The sequence below is a fragment of the Pongo pygmaeus genome, chromosome 5 (genome assembly GCF_028885625.2).
Source record: "Pongo pygmaeus isolate AG05252 chromosome 5, NHGRI_mPonPyg2-v2.0_pri, whole genome shotgun sequence".
Taxonomy (NCBI): domain Eukaryota; kingdom Metazoa; phylum Chordata; class Mammalia; order Primates; family Hominidae; genus Pongo; species Pongo pygmaeus.
In genome coordinates, this window is record NC_072378.2 from 29,597,669 (window position 1) to 29,613,653 (window position 15,985).

At 45.7% G+C, this 15,985-nt stretch overlaps 1 protein-coding gene across 5 annotated transcripts; it reads left to right on the forward strand.

The window, feature by feature from the left end:
* Positions 1-767: 767 nt before the first annotated feature.
* Positions 768-15,983, forward strand: MOG (myelin oligodendrocyte glycoprotein). 5 transcript variants are annotated; one of them, XM_054492907.2, is made up of 8 exons: positions 768-1,034; positions 3,057-3,404; positions 9,712-9,825; positions 11,277-11,297; positions 11,538-11,558; positions 13,943-14,059; positions 14,361-14,381; positions 14,825-15,983. In XM_054492907.2, the coding sequence occupies exons 1-8, from the start codon at positions 950-952 to the stop codon at positions 14,836-14,838; spliced, it is 741 nt and encodes a 246-aa protein (XP_054348882.1). In that variant the 5' UTR covers positions 768-949; the 3' UTR covers positions 14,839-15,983. The 5 variants fall into 5 exon arrangements, with proteins under 5 accessions (XP_054348882.1, XP_054348881.2, XP_054348886.1 ...); XM_054492906.2 differs by having other exon boundaries at positions 14,361-15,983; XM_054492911.2 differs by lacking the exon at positions 3,057-3,404.
* The last annotated feature ends 2 nt before the right edge of the window (positions 15,984-15,985 follow it).

Here is a 15,985-nt window from a genome sequence, read left to right on the forward strand (position 1 = left end):
CCTTAAGATTGGGAAGTCTATTTTTGGAACCTGCTACCAATGCTGGTATCACGCTTGCAATTCTCAGCTGAGCCCAGAGGTGAGAGAAAGGTCATTTTCCATTCCAGATCTCACTCTCCCCTGTGACACTGAGGAAACTGGCAAGTGACGTGAAGGCTGGAGAGCGTGTCCTGTATGCTGGCTCTGTCCCTGCTGCCTGTGTTGACTGACATAGTTAGTTGCTGCCCTTGCTGGTCTCCCTTCCTCCAACCTTGCCTGTCTCAGCACACCTGAAATTCGTCTCATGACTTCCCTAAAAACATTCTTTGGGAACAAGAAACTAACAAATCCCAAGTGACCTATCACATATACAAACATACAGAACAGAGTTTGGATTCGCGGTAGAAGAAAGGGAGGTTAGACATCAAGAAGAATGGTCTGGTGATGACAGTTGTGAGATAATAGAAATAGGAAAAAAAAATCTAAGTTTTCTTTCTTTTTTTAAGAACCAATAACAATTTCTCTCTTTTGACTAGTCGGTAGGGCTGGGGTGGATTGGAGGAACCTTACATATTCCACAAACAAGCCTCTTCCTGAGGTCCTGTAAGTGATCCTTCCCCACTGATTAGCCCCTAGAAGACCCTTCAAAGGTTGGATCTCCAGGAGAGAGTGGGGGAGGAAAGCCCAGTACCAGGCAGGCTCTGCTCCATTGCTCCGGGGGGGTGGGGAAGGCAAACCCTGGTCATCCCCTCAGTCTGTAGCCCTTTTGTGTGAGTGCCTGGCAAGGGTGACGTGGGGCTGTTTCTGCGGGCACAGCTGCAGCACTTACCGGAGTGGAGGCAGGGCCCAGGCAGCACTGCTGTCCAAGATCTTCCCTCGGGCTTTTCAGCAGTAAGGGGACATGCACCCCAAGGGCCTCCACTTGGCCTGACCTTGCTGCAGGGGCTCTCTGTCCCCAGGAACAGTGGAGATGGCAAGCTTATCGAGACCCTCTCTGCCCAGCTGCCTCTGCTCCTTCCTCCTCCTCCTCCTCCAAGTGTCTTCCAGCTACGCAGGTAAGACATGTTTTTTTTTCTGCCCTGGGGAGACCCTGAAAACAGAAAGGCTAGTTTCCTGGGGCTTAGCTCCTTCAATCATCCTTAAGTTGCTATATTATCTTTCTAAAATATAGACCTGCTGACATGCCTCCCTTCCTCAGAAACCTTCCGTGGGTGGTTCTTACAGCCTTCAAGATGGAGTCCAGACTCTTTTTTTTTTTTGAGACAGAGTCTCCCTCTGTTGCTCAGGCTGGAGTGCAGTGGCATGATCTCAGCTCACTGCAACCTCGGCCTCCCTGGTTCAAGCGATTCTCCTGCCTTGGCCTCCCAAGTAGCGGAGACTACAGGCGCCTGCCACCACGCCCAGCTAAATTTTTTCTCTTTTTTTTTTTTTTTTTTTTGTATTTTAGTAGAGATAGGGTTTCACATGTTGGTCAGGATGGTCTCTATCTCCTGACCTGCTGATCCGCCCGCCTCGGCTTCCCAAAGTACTGGGATTACAGGCGTGAGCCACTGCGCCAGGCCTAATTTTTTTATTTTTAGTAGAGACGGGGTTTTACCATGTTGGCCAGGCTGGTCTGGAACCCCTGACCTCAAGTGGTCTGCCCTCCTCAGCCTCCCAAAATGCTGGGATTACAGGCATGAGCCATTGTGCCCGACCCAGACTCCTTAATGTGACTAACTCAAGGCTTTCCTTGAACTAGTTCTTACTTGTCTTTCCAGCTTTGTCTTTTCACCTCTCAAAGTGAGATAAAATAATAACAACCTCTTGGAGTTCTCATCAGGATTACATGAAATGAGATATGTAACATGCTTAGCAGTGCCTGTCCATAGTAAATCTCAACAAATGTTTGTGGAATTATAATATCTTGTCATGTTTGAGACTTTGCTCTGCATAATCAGGCACCGGTAGGTTTTTATAAAGGAACCCGGCTGTCACGTGCAGAGGAGAAATAAACAAAGATTCCCATCCTCAGGGAGCCACCTGACTGACAGAGGCACAGTGCATCCACTCTCCAGGTCTAGGGGAGGAAGCAGCCTTATTTCTTAGTAGCTCAGAATCTGACTTGAGAAACACATCCACATAGAAAAAAACATGGAACTTGTTCAGGTCAGGGTCCAGGAGCCACAGTGAGGTGGAAGATACAGGGGAAGGAAGAGTGAAATAGAGCCATCCCCAGGGTGGAAGATCTCAGAGGAGAATTTGGGAAACAAGGTATGAACAAGGACTGAATAGTAAGAAGTGATGGAGAGACAGTTAAAGTGGATGGAGTGACAAAAGCAAAACCTCTAAGGGTAGAATAGGCAGCAATTTGGCCAAGTCCTAACAGGGAGGCCCATGGGAGGATTCAACCTCAGGATGCTGCACCACATTCCAAGAGGGAACCTAAAGCCTGGGCTGAAAAGTCAGAGATGGCTACAGCTGGCAAAAAGATGGGCAGATGCTGAGAGGAGATGATTTGTAGAATGTTCTGTCGAGGACATTCACAGTATCTCTATAACCAGAGTCTTTTTTGTTGTTGTTGTTGTTGTTGTTCTCAAGAAGGAAACTTGGGGCCGGGTGTGGTGGTTTATGCCCATAATCCCAGCACCTTGGGGCCAAGGCAGGCGGATCACCTGAGGTCAGGAGTTCGAGACCAGCCTGGCCAACAGTGTGAAACCTCATCTTTACTAAAAATACAAAAATTAGCTGGGCGTGGTGGTAGGCGCCTGTAATCCCAGGTACTCAGGAGGCTGAGGCAGGAGAATCACTTGAACCTGGGAGGTGGAGGTTGCAGGGAGGCGGAGGTTGCAGTGAGCCAAGATTGCACCACTGCACTCCAGCCTGGGTGACAGAGAGTAAGACTGTCTCAAAAAAAAAAAAAAAAAAAAAAAAAAAGGGAAGAAGAAGAAGAATTGCAATCCTCCCTGGCTCTAGAATTTCATTTAAAAGTCGAATGTCTTCTTCCTTCCCTGTTTTGAAGCAGCCCTTCTCATGACAGGCTTGCTTGCCAAGGTTCCCTCTGACCTTAAATCTCTTCCTTTTGGTGTCTTGGACAGGGCAGTTCAGAGTGATAGGACCAAGACACCCTATCCGGGCTCTGGTCGGGGATGAAGTGGAATTGCCGTGTCGCATATCTCCTGGGAAGAACGCTACAGGCATGGAGGTGGGGTGGTACCGCCCCCCCTTCTCTAGGGTGGTTCATCTCTACAGAAATGGCAAGGACCAAGACGGAGAGCAGGCACCTGAATATCGGGGCCGGACAGAGCTGCTGAAAGATGCTATTGGTGAGGGAAAGGTGACTCTCAGGATCCGGAATGTAAGGTTCTCAGATGAAGGAGGTTTCACATGCTTCTTCCGAGATCATTCTTACCAAGAGGAGGCAGCAATGGAATTGAAAGTAGAAGGTGAGTAGTGCTATATAATATTAGGTATTAACTGTTGGGTGGCCAAGAACAATTATTCTCTCAACTGAGATGAGATCCCTCAACCCAAACATCTCACTCCTGGGAATGAATTCCATACAAATGTACACGTAAATAAACAGAAACTCATGCTTAGGGATGTCTGTTGCATCATTATTCAGAGTAGCAAGGAAATTGGGATCAAAATCAATGCCTCTGAGTAGGTAAGTGACTGAATAAACATGGTAGCCATACTGTGAATATTATGCAGGCATTAAAAAGATTATTTTAGCACTAGGCCAGTGGTTTGGAGGCCTTCTATAAGGTATTATTGAGTGATAAGAGCAAGATGCTCTAGGATACAAAAACAAAAACAAAACCCTAGGGCATGGTGGTTTGGCTCGTGGCTACTCAGGAGGCTGAGGTGGGAGGCTGGCTTGAGCCCAGGGGTTTGCAGTTACAGTGAGCTATGATTGCACCACTGCACTCCAGCCTGGGTGACAGAGCAAAGACCTTCACCCCCACTCCCTACCCCTGTCTCTAAAAAAAACAAAAACAGAAAACAAAACCCTTGGGCCCGGCGCGGTGGCTCACACCTGTAATCCCAGCACATTGGGAGGCCGAGGCGGGTGGATCACAAGGTCAGGAGATCGAGACCATCCTGGCTAAAACGGTGAAACCCCGTTTCTACTAAAAATACAAAAAAAAAAAAAAAAAAAATTAGCCAGGCGTGAGGCAGGAGAATGGTGTGAACCCGGAAACGGAGGTTGCAGTGAGCCGAAATCCCGCCACTGCACTCCAGCCTGGGGGACACAGCGAGACTCCATCTCAAAAAAAAAAAACTCTGTATTTGTGAGCACACACACACAAACACACACACCTGTGCTTGGTCCTAGTGAATAAGCAAGTAAATCAAATGTCTAAATATAGTTATAGAAAGGAGATGTCACTTTTTGGCTGTACCTCCACTATTTCATTCTCCAGAATTGCAGAATTTCTTTTTTTTTTCTTTCTTTTCTTTTTTTTTTTTTTTTTTTTGAGACAGTCTCGCTCTGTCGCCCAGGCTGGAGTGCAGTGGCGCCCTCTGCCTCCTGGGTTCAAGTGATTCTCCTGCCTCAGCCTCCTGAGTAGCTGGGATTACAGGTGCCCACCACCACACCCAGCTAATTTTTGTATTTTTAGTAGAGACAGGGTTTCACCAGGTTGGCAAGGCTGGTCTCAAACTCCTGACCTCAGGTGATCCACTCGCCTCAGCCTCCCAAAGTGCTGGGATTACAGGCATGAGCCATGGTGCCCAGCCTCAGAATTTCATTTTCAACATGTTTTGCGTGATGGGTGATTTTGGAGAATATTTTTTGCTCTATCGCAGGATGATTAAGATGTGGACAAGGTGAAGTGGATGGAGGGGGAGCTTTGAAAGTTAATTGCTATTTAATTGAAGAACTAAACTGCTTTGAGAGCCTGGGGATCAGATCCTTTGCCTTTTCCTCCTCCCCACCTGCAGTTCAAACATCAGACAATTGATAACTATTGTATCTTGGAGGTGGGAGTGACCATTGCAGTGCTGGGACCAGAAGATGGCATTGTATGTGGAACAACAAAGCACTATTTCTAGGGACTGCCTGCAGGGATATGGAAATAGCTTTGTGTGTCTCAGAATGTTCTTCATACAGCTGTTTTTATTGGGGAAATTCTACTTGTCGAAAAGTTTGATAGTGCTCCAGTTTGCAGATTTTTCTCCTTCCTGCTCAACAACTTCCTAGCTCAGTAACTGCCTCTCCCAACAAACTCCCCCAGTTTCACCACACCAAAAAAGGAAGACAAGCCGGTTGCAGTGGCTCACACTTGTAATCCCAAAACTTTGGGAGGCCAAGGCGGGTGGATCACCTGAGGTCGGGAGTTCAAGACCAGCCTGACCAACATGGAGAAACCCTGTCTCTACTAAAAATACAAAATTAGCCTGGCATGGTGGCACATTCCTGTAATCCCAGCTGGGAGGCTGAGGCAGGAGAATTGCCTGAACCCTTGAACCCGGGAGGCGGAGGTTGCAGTGAGCCAAGATCATGCCATTGCATTCCAGCCTGGGCAAGAAAAGTGGAACTCCATCTCAAAAAAAAAAAACAAAAAAAACAAGGAAGACAAAAAGAAAAGCAGCTAAAGACTTTGCCTCAGGGGAGAAAGTTCTCTTTGGGGTTGCTATCCACATTCCAACCTCCTGTTCCCACCTCTTAGTCTGCATGCCTAAGAATCTAAAAAGAAACTGTTTTACAAGTAAACAAGGGACCCTTTGCCTAGGCTTTGGAGCCAGGAAGTTGAGAAAAATTTAGGAATGAGATGAAGTAATGGTATTATTGCAAGTCTCAGGTGTAATTACCTCTGCTCTTTCTCTGAAGAGTTTCTAATTTCTCTTTTTTACTTATTTTTTCTTGTCATTTTTGTGATTTTATTACTAGTTGTCTCTAATCCTTTCTTTAAATTCTTCATTATGAAACATAAAAACAAATGCCAGGCACGGCGGCTCACGCCTGTAATCCCAGCACTTTGGGAGGCCAAGGCGGGCGGATCACCTGAGGTCAGGAGTTCGAGACCAGCCTGATCAACATGGAGAAACCCCTTCTCTACTAAAACATACAAAATTAGCCAGTTGTGGTGGCGCATGCCAGTAATCCCAGCTACTCGAGAGACTGAGGCAGGAGAATCGCTTGAACTTGGGAGGCAGAGGTTGCAGTGAGCCAAGATCATGCCATTGCACTCCAGTCTAGGCAACAAGAGCAAAACTCTGTCTCAAAAAAAAACACACACACAAACCAGAGATAATATTATAATGAGCCTCCAAGTGCCTACCACCTTGCTGCAGCACTTGTCAATCCAGGGACCACCCACTTCACCGGCTCCCCACTCATTACCACCCTCCCCTACTCAATTATTGAGGTAAATCCTAGGCAGCATGATCATTTCTTTTTTTTCTTTTTATTTATTTTGAGACAGGATCTGTCTCTGTCACCCGGGCTGGAGTGTAGTGGCATGATCTCTGCTCACTGCAGCCTCTGCCTCCCGGGCAGAAGCCATCCTCCCACCTCAGCCTACGTAGTAGCTGGGACCACAGGCACACACCACCATACGCTGCTAATGTTTTGTATTTTTTGTAGAGACTGGGTTTTGCCATGTTGTTGCTTAGGCTGGTCTCAAACTCTTAGGCTCAAGCAATCGTCCCACCTCGGCCTCCCAAAGTGCTAGAATTACAGGCGTGAGCCACTGCACCCAGCGAAGGACACTTTTTAAAAAATAAATAGGCCGGGTGCGGTGGCTCACGCCTGTAATCCCAGTACTTTGGGAGGCCGAGGTGGGCGAATCACGAGGTCAAGAGTTCGAGACCATCCTAGCTAACATGGTGAAACCGCATTTCTACTAAAAATACAAAAACAAAATTAGCCGGGCGTGGTGGCAGGCGCCTGTAGTCCCAGCTACTTGGGAGCTGAGGCAAGATAATGGAGTGAACCCGGGAGGCGGAGCTTGCAGTGAGCTGAGATCGTGCCACTGCACTCCAGCCTGGGCAACAGAGTGAGACTGTCTCAAAAAAAAAAAAAAAAAAAAAAAAGCCACACACACACACACACACACAATAATATAAATAAATAAATAACCACAATACTATTACCACATATTAAAAACTCAACAAAAATTTCTTAATATCATCAAATACCCAGTTTGTGTTCAAATTTTCCTGATTGTTTCATAAATATACTCTTACAGTTGGTTTCTTTCAGCGAGATTCAAACGAGACCCACCTGTTGACCTTTGCCCTTAGGGTTTTCCACGGTCTGAATTTTGTTGACAACATTCCCATGTTGCTATGTAATACGGTCCTCCATGCCCTGTGTTTTTCTGTAAACTGATAGATGTGGAGATGCAACGACATTTGTGTTTGATTTACTTTGGCAAATATAGTTCATCAGTGATACTCTATACTTCTTGTTGCTTTACATCCGGAGGCTAATAATGTCTGCTTTGCTCTCTTTTCTAATTATTTGTGAAAGGAAAAATGTGGGGGGTTGCGAGAAAAAAACCCTTAAGTACATACTCACTAAATCACGTTGCTACAGGTAACTTCCATTAAGAACTTGAAAGTAAAGGGTGCTGCATTTTCCTCTAGGGAACACAATAATAGACAGGAGCCTTAGTCTACAGCTTGAAGGATTGTAATTATACCTAAGCAACCCTCCTGGACCAGTTTAACCTTATTAGCTGTGATGTATCCCTACCTTTGATGTCAATATCCTTACTTAGCTCCCTTAAAGCAGAGATCAAGATGAAAAGGGCTTCAGCTGCAGCATGGCACATGGAGATTAGAGTGGGGCTTTTGGATGCTGAGGAGCAGACCTAGAAAGGGAAATGGATGGGAGCCACAGAAGTGAAGGTCCCCCTCCCTACTCCACGTCTGCACATCTGTTCAGTTACTGAATCCTGTGTAAGCTACCTTCTTTTTCTTTTTTCTTTTCTTTTCTTTTTTTTTTCTCTTTTTTTTGGGACGGAGTTTTGCTCTTGTTGCCCAGGCTGGAGTGCAATGGTGTGATCTTGGCTTACTGCACCCTCCAACTCCCAGGTTCATGCAATTCTCCTTCCTCAGCCTTCCGAATAGCTGGGATTACAGGAGTGCACCACCACGTCTTGCTAATTTTTGTATTATCGGTAGAGACAGGGTTTCACCATGTTGGCCAGGCTGGTCTCCAACTCCTGACCTCTCCACCCACCTTGGCCTCCCAAAATGCTGGGATTATAGGTGTGAGCCACCGCGCCCTCTGTAAACTACCTTCTTAAAAGCTCTAGAAGAGGGCTCTTAACCTTTTGTTGTGTGTCGTGCACCTTTGGCAAGCTGATGAAGTTGATAGACCGCATCTCAGAATATTTTTTTTTTTTTTGAGACAGTGTCTCAGTCTGTCACCCAGGATGGGTTGCAGTGGCACGATCATGGCTCATTGCAGCCTCCACCTCCCAGGCTCGAGTGATCCTCCTGACTCAGCCTCTTGAATAGCTGAGACCACAAGCTTGTGCCACCATGCCCAGCTAATTTTTAATTTTTTTTTTTTTTTTTTTGTAGAGGCAGGGTCTCACACTGTTGCCCAGTCTGACCTCGAGAACTCCTGGGCTCAAGCAATCTTCCTGCCTTGGCCTCCCAAAGTGGTGGAATTACAGGGGAAAGCCACCACGCCTAGCCAGAAGAATGTTTTAACTATATCAAATAAAACATTTATACCAAAATACAGTTATCAAAATATTAAATTAACAAGAGTTAGGGTGGCCCTAGTAATTAATATAATTTCAAAATAGTAATGAACATAAGTGATAGTTTGAGATTTCTGTGACTTTTCTAATGCGACATGAAAATATTTGTGATTTTTGTTGTTGTTGTTGTTGTTGTTTTTTGAGACGGAGTTTCACTCTTGTTGCCCAGGCTGGAGTGCAATGGCACGATCTCGGGTCACCACAACCTCCGTCTCCCGGGTTCAAGCGATTCTCCTGCCTCAGCCACTAGAGTAGCTGGGATTACGGGCATGTGCCACCACGTCCGGCTTATTTTGTATTTTTAGTAGAGATGGGGTTTCTCCATGTGGGTCAGGCTGGTCTCAAACTCCCGACCTCAGGCGATCCGCCCGCCTCGGCCTCCCAAAGTGCTGGGATTACAGGTGTGAGCCACTGCGCCTGGCCAATATTTGTGATTTTTATTGACGACAAAGTCAAAGGTTCTGTTCATATTATTGTGGTGTATTGCCTACAGGCATAATTAAAATAAACACTAAATTTCAGTTTAAAGTTTACTGAAAATAAATATGTATTTTTTATTTCCTATTTAAGCTTTGAATCCCCTGACTTCCCATACCATTACCACTGTCCTAGTTCAGGTTCATGTTGTTTTTTACTTTAATTGTTATCACAGTCTCTTAACATTTCTCCCTATCTTCTCCAGTCCTGTAGGTGCTAAATCTAATATAGTCACTTCTCAGCTTGGAATCCTTCAGTGCACCCCCATGACCTTGAGGATCAGATCTAAGTCCCATAGCTGCTCCTTAAAACTCCCCCAGCCTGACCCAATACACAATCTTGACTTTAAACCACTTGTCTTTCTAAATCACTAGCATTTCCTGGAAAAAAACCATTTTTTCTTCAAGGCTAAGCTCAGAGACCAATTCTGTGTCACCTTCTTTGAATCCTGATGATATTCATTTCTTTATTTGGCCTGATTTATTGGGCCCCAGGCACCATGCTGAGTGTTGAGGATTCAGCTCTGGGCAATGTCGATTCTGCCTTTCAGATCCTTTCTACTGGGTCAGCCCTGGAGTGCTGGTTCTCCTCGCGGTGCTACCTGTGCTCCTCCTGCAGATCGCTGTTGGCCTCGTCTTCCTCTGCCTGCAGTATAGACTGAGAGGTACAGGGCAGAGGGTGGGTGGATCAGGATCCTTCCTTTAAATGAGCTGGCTTCTTGGAGCTACACCACTTAACATGTATTTGTGAGTGACTTCTGGGTTCAGAACTTCTTCACACTATTGAGTGATAAAGAAAAAAAAAAAACTCCATGATGAGTTTTACATCTTATGGAATGCTTTCATATGAATAATCAGACCTAGCATTTCCCTATGAGCTAACTATGGCATATAGTAACCCCATTTTACAGAGGATACAACTGAGGCCAGGCGTAGTTCAGTGACTTACTCAAACCGATGTAACTTATAAGTGGTAGAGCTGAGGCCTCTGTATCATACCTAGCAGCTCCATGCAACTTGGGAGAGTGTGAGCTTCAAAGTCAGACAGGTCTAGGCCATTAGGAGTTTTGAATAAAGATACTGAAGTGAAAGTCTCTACCACACAGTAGGCGTTCAAAAATTGTTTCCTCCTTCTCCATTAGGTTTAGCTGCTGATGAAGCTCCTCTTTTTTGCCTGGAGCTTTCATTCTGAGCCTTCTCCTCCTACCAAGTGTCTCCCCAATGCCAGAGCAAGAAAGAGTCTTCACTCCTCCCCATGTCCCACCTCCCATTTGTTACTAAGAGGAGAGGAGAAAGTAGCAAGGAGGGTATGGGGAATGTTTTTGGGGAATGGGGGTTGGTGGGATCAACAACAAAGTCCTTTCTCTCACCTTGAATTCATCCCAGATGCCTGCTTTTTTATTTACTTCTTCCACAGGAAAAAGGCCTTCAGCCCACATGGCTGAGCAGAAAGAATCTGAATGTTAGAGTCAGGCAGCCTGGGTTCCATCTCAGGTACTGCACTATATAGCAAACTCCATCTCAGGTACTGCACTATATAGCAAAATTCCATCTCAGTTACTGCACTATATAGCAAAATTCCATCTCAGGTACTGCACTATGTAGCAAAATTCTTAGATTCTCCAAGCCTCAGTTGCCTTGTCTGTCAAGTAGAGAAAACATCCTCCCTCCTAAATTGTAGGGAGGATTAAAGTCATGCAAAGTGCCGACTATAAATCCAGTCACAAAGTAGCTAGCTACTCACTAAATGTTCAGCTCCTCCTTCCTCATTCAGATGAAAGTGGCTTTAGATCTACAAAGTGGCAACGCAGTGGGCTGGAGCAGCACTGTGAACTGAGAATCCAAGAAAAGGGGCGAAGAGCAGCTGGGAGGTAGTAGATCCTTGTGCTGGCTTGGGGCATTGCTCACATTCTTTATTCGCTATTGTGTCTAGACTATAGCTAGAGAAAGAGCCGCAACCCTTGGCTTTAAATCCAGTGCTCTTCCTACTCTCCTAAGGTTGTTTCCGGGCTGCAGAGAAATAGCTTGAACAAGGGGCCCAGGCGCTGGGTGTGGGAGGGTCCCTACCGATAGCCAGAACATGCAGGAACTAACATGTTGCCTTTTTCTATTTTAGGAAAACTTCGAGCAGAGATAGGTGAGTTCTAGTCATCGTTTCTCCCAATTCTTGCCTTTTGGTTTTTTGTCATAATGGAAATTGTCCCATTCTTGGACCGTCTCTCCCTCTCAATACCCTGTTTTTCCCTCAGTTTCCCTTTCTCTACGGTGGGTGTGTCTTGCCTAGAACAAGTTTTAAGTAATTAAATAACAAAGACTCAGGATAAAAGATCCTTTTTGAGTGCCCTACTAAATCCATTTCCATTTGTTTCTCTTTCAGAGAATCTCCACCGGACTTTTGGTAAGTTCCGGCATGTCTAGGCCCTCCCAGGTCAACTTGGTATTTCACTCTAGTTCCGGTCACCTGGGGGAACAAGGACCCCTGGCTCCTGGTTGGGTCCCTTCCTCTCTTCATTTTTCTTTCTTTAAATAAGAAGTCATTTGCATTTAGGATTGGTAAAATCATAACAAAAATACTCATGTACTGTTTTTATGTGCCTGTTCTATAAAAGGCACTATTCTAACTGCTTTACAAAAATGTTATCTTATTCTGTTTAACTCCTTATGCACATGATCTCTCTTTTCAGGAATGGCAAAACAGAGGTAAATAGATCGTTTACACGTAAACCTAATGTCTGGTTGGGGAGGTGAAACAAACAGAAAAACAAGACACAACTGTATCACCTGTATTTATATTTCTGCTTTACAAACTCAGGATGTTTCCATGAGTACAGAACATGACTAATCAGAGAAGACCTCATGGAGGAATAGAAAAGCCACCAAGCCCCACTAGGAATTGACCCCTCGAGGACATGGTTTCTAGCCTTTTTGTTCACTGCAGATTGCCCAATGCCTAAAGACAATGGCAACAGAAGAGCACCCAAATATTTGTTAGATAAATGTTGCAGAAACTAGAAGGTGTCATTAGGGCACAGATGGTACCTTCTCTGAGCAAACTTCCTTCACAGCCCCCCCTCCCGAGCCTGTGGGGGACTCTACTCTTGTCACCTGGCACACAGAGTTCTATCCTACGATTTATGAAATTAGACCAGTGTGTGGACCACACACACACACATCTTTACACACCCAAAGAGGAGGAATAGTATCTTTGTTTTGGAGGACTTGACTATGAAAGGTCTTAACTCCTCTTTGTACCATGAATCTCTCTGGCACTCCAGTGAAGTCTAAAGGACCCCTTTGCAGAATGTTTTTAAATATACACATAAAATAGAACACTTATGATTGCAAAAACAATCATTGTATTGAAATATAGTTATCAACCGATAATCACATTTGTGATATAGTGACATAAATATTTCTTTTTTTTTTTTTTTTTTTTTTTTTGAGGCAGAGTTTTGCTCTTGTCGCCCAGGCTGGAGTGCAATGGCACGATCTAGGCTCACTGAAACCTCTGCCTCCCAGGTTCAAGCGATTCTCAGCCTCCTAAGTAGCTGGGATTACAGGTGCCCGCCACCACACCCAGCTAATTTTTCTATTTTTAGTAGAGACTAGGTTTCACCAGGTTGGCCAGGCTGGCCTCGAACTCCTGACCTCAGGTGATCCACCCGCCTTGGCCTCCCAAAGTGCTGGGATTACAGGCATGAGACACCGTGCCCAGCCATAAATGTTTCTTTAGCAAAAGTAACACATTAAGTAATTAGCAGCAAGTCTAATAACCTGTAATTTCTTTCTTTTTTTCTTTTTCTTTTTTTTTTTTGAGATGGAGTTTTGCTCTTGTAGCCCAGCCTGGAGTGCAATGGCACGATCTCAGCTCACTGCAACCTCTGCCTCCTGGGTTCAAGCGATTCTCCTGCCTCAACCTCCCAAGTTGCTGGAACTACAGGTGCATGCCACCACGCCCAGCTAATTTTTGTATTTTTAGTAGAGACGGGATTTCACCATGTTGGCCAGGCTGGTCTTGAACCCCTGACCTCAGGTGATCTGCCTGCCTCGGCCTTCCAAAGTGCTGGGATTACAGGCATGAGCCACCAGGCCTGGCCCAATAACCTTTAATTTCAAAATACTAATAAACATAAACAGTATTTCAAGATTTCTGCAATAACTCTAATGGGAATGAAAATATCTATGGCTTCCATTGGTAATTAAGTCACAGGTACTGCTCATATTGTGGCTAGTTGTAACATGTTTTGTTTTGTTTTGTTTTTTCCAAGACTTGGGGGAATGGGTGTTGGTGGGATCAACAAGAGTCTTGCTGTGTGGCCCAGGCTGGAGTGCAGGGGCAGGATCTCGGCTCACTGCAACCTCCGCCTCCCAGGTTCAAGTGATTCTCCTGCCTCAGCCTCCCGAGTAGCTGGCATTACAGGCACGCACCACCATGCCCAGCTAATTTTTACGTTCTTAGTTGAGATGGGGTTTCACCATGTTGGCCTGGCTGGTCTTGAACTCTTGGCCTCGTGATCTGCCTGCCTTGGACTCCCAAAGTGTTGGGATTACAGGCATGAGCCACCACGCCTGGCAGTTGTTACATTTTTAATGAAAGAAAATGTTAAATGTTATTGAAAATAAGGAGGCAGTACTTTTCTCATCCAAGTTCATGGACTCTCTGAATTCTGTCCCCAGAGTCCTTTGGTGTTCTAGGACCCCAGGTTAAGGAACCAAAAAAGACAGGTGGGTGGGGCATGAGGGGGAACATGTTAACCCTGTTTGTTCTGGTGAACAATTCAGATCCCCACTTTCTGAGGGTGCCCTGCTGGAAGATAACCCTGTTTGTAATTGTGCCGGTTCTTGGACCCCTGGTTGCCTTGATCATCTGCTACAACTGGCTACATCGAAGACTAGCAGGTGCAGTGGCTGGGCAGCAGGCAAGACTATCAAATAGAGGGGGACCAAGTCAGCTCTGAATGGGAAGCAGAAAGAGAATAGAAACAGGACTCAAGATTAGGGGAGCTGGGATTTCCTTATTCCTCTGTCCTCATGCCCAACCCCAGGCTCTTCTGAGAAATTGAAGAGAACCACTTACTGGATCTTTGGGGTCCCCCAGTGGAAAGGGCAGTGTGGGTCACTCCAGGTGTCCATAGGGAGGATGTGGGGAAGGAGCTATTCATCTTCTACTGATCATGTATTTGTTTCTTTTTGTTTTCAGGGCAATTCCTTGAAGAGCTAAGTAAGTTCTCTTCTCTCTCTTATAAGCAGAGAATAAAAAGCCAGGAAAGGGAGACAGAAGCAACAAGAGGAAGAGGAGGGCTATTGAGGGATCACATTCCCAGAGGAAAGGAGGAGCTGGAGAGCTGGGGAAGACTCCTCCTGGGAGGTGGAGGGGAAAGAGGCCAGCTGTTAGAGACACATTTACAGGTGGCAGAGAAGCGGGAGGCACTCCCATCTGCCGCCTGATCCATTCCTCCTTCACTGCCCCTAAGCAGGAATCCCACCTTAGCTGGTCTCATTGCCCATTCCACAGCAACTGTCCAGTGCCTCACCTCTCAGATCAACCATTGAGGCAGTAATGGAGACAAGATGACCCCAAGGGCTTTTCTTCTCCCTAGTTCAATGGTTTTATGATACAAACTACTGACATAGATTTTTCAAGTTATTTTCTCCTTCTTCTAGGAAATCCCTTCTGAGTGATGTCACATCTTGGCAGGGGTGGAGGAGAGCCTGGTTGCCCAGGGATTGGTCCTTGGGGACATCTCATCCATCAAGTTGCACACTCACAGGCATCTTTGCTGTGGGAACATTCCAATTTGCACTTTCAGGAACACTCTGAATTCCAAGTAGAATTGATTTCCTTTCTTCTGTCATCTACCTTTTCTCTTCCTTCATTTTCCCATTTTTATTACCCTTCTTTCCATTTCTCTCTCCAGTCTTCCACCTGGAAGCCCTCTCTGGCTAAGGACAGGCAGGTGCCCCTCTCTCCATCAGAGGACACCTGTACTGGAGAGCAACACAGTATGGTCTCTGCCATGAACTGGAGGCCAGGAATCTCCTCACTGAAAATTACAGTATGATAACTTTGCAAATGGTGGTTGTTTCTTCCAAGACTCCAGCCCTGATTGCGCAAAACTGAGAGGCATGTGAAGGGAAGGAAGAGGAAGAATGCAAAACATTGAAGAGATAGCTGAGTGAGCTGAAGAGTGAGGATATGGGTAGCCCCAACCCAAATCTGGAGATGGGGAGAAACCTACAGAATACTAGCCAGAGCTCCACCTTGTCTTGGCAGCCTAGTAGGAACCTGGGGAAGCAAAAATGAAAGCTGGGCAACATGCCTGCTTTAGAATGTTTTCCTTCTACTTACACATCTTCCACAGGTCTCAGAATCTTTCCTTCCTCTCATCCTTTTTCTCCTGTCTTCATATCTATCAGAGTATCCACTGTTTATTCAACAACTACTACTTGATGGTCAGACACAAACAAACAAGCTAGGTGCTAATTAATAACGATACGAGTTTTGGCCAGGCACGGTGGCTCACGCCTGTAATCCCAGCACTTTGGGAAGCCCAGGTGGGCGGATCACGAGGTCAGGAGTTCGAGACCAGCCTGGCCAACATGGTGAAACCCCATCTCTACTAAAAATACAAACAATTAGCTGGGCATAGTGGTGGGCGCCTGTAATACCAGCTACTCGGGAGGCTGAGGCAGGAGAATCGCTTGAACCCAGGAGGCGGAGGCTGCAGTGAGCTGAGATCGCACCACTGCACTCTAGCCAGAGTGACAGAGTAAGACTCTGTCTCAAAAATAAATAAATAAATAAATAATAATGAGTTTTCATAA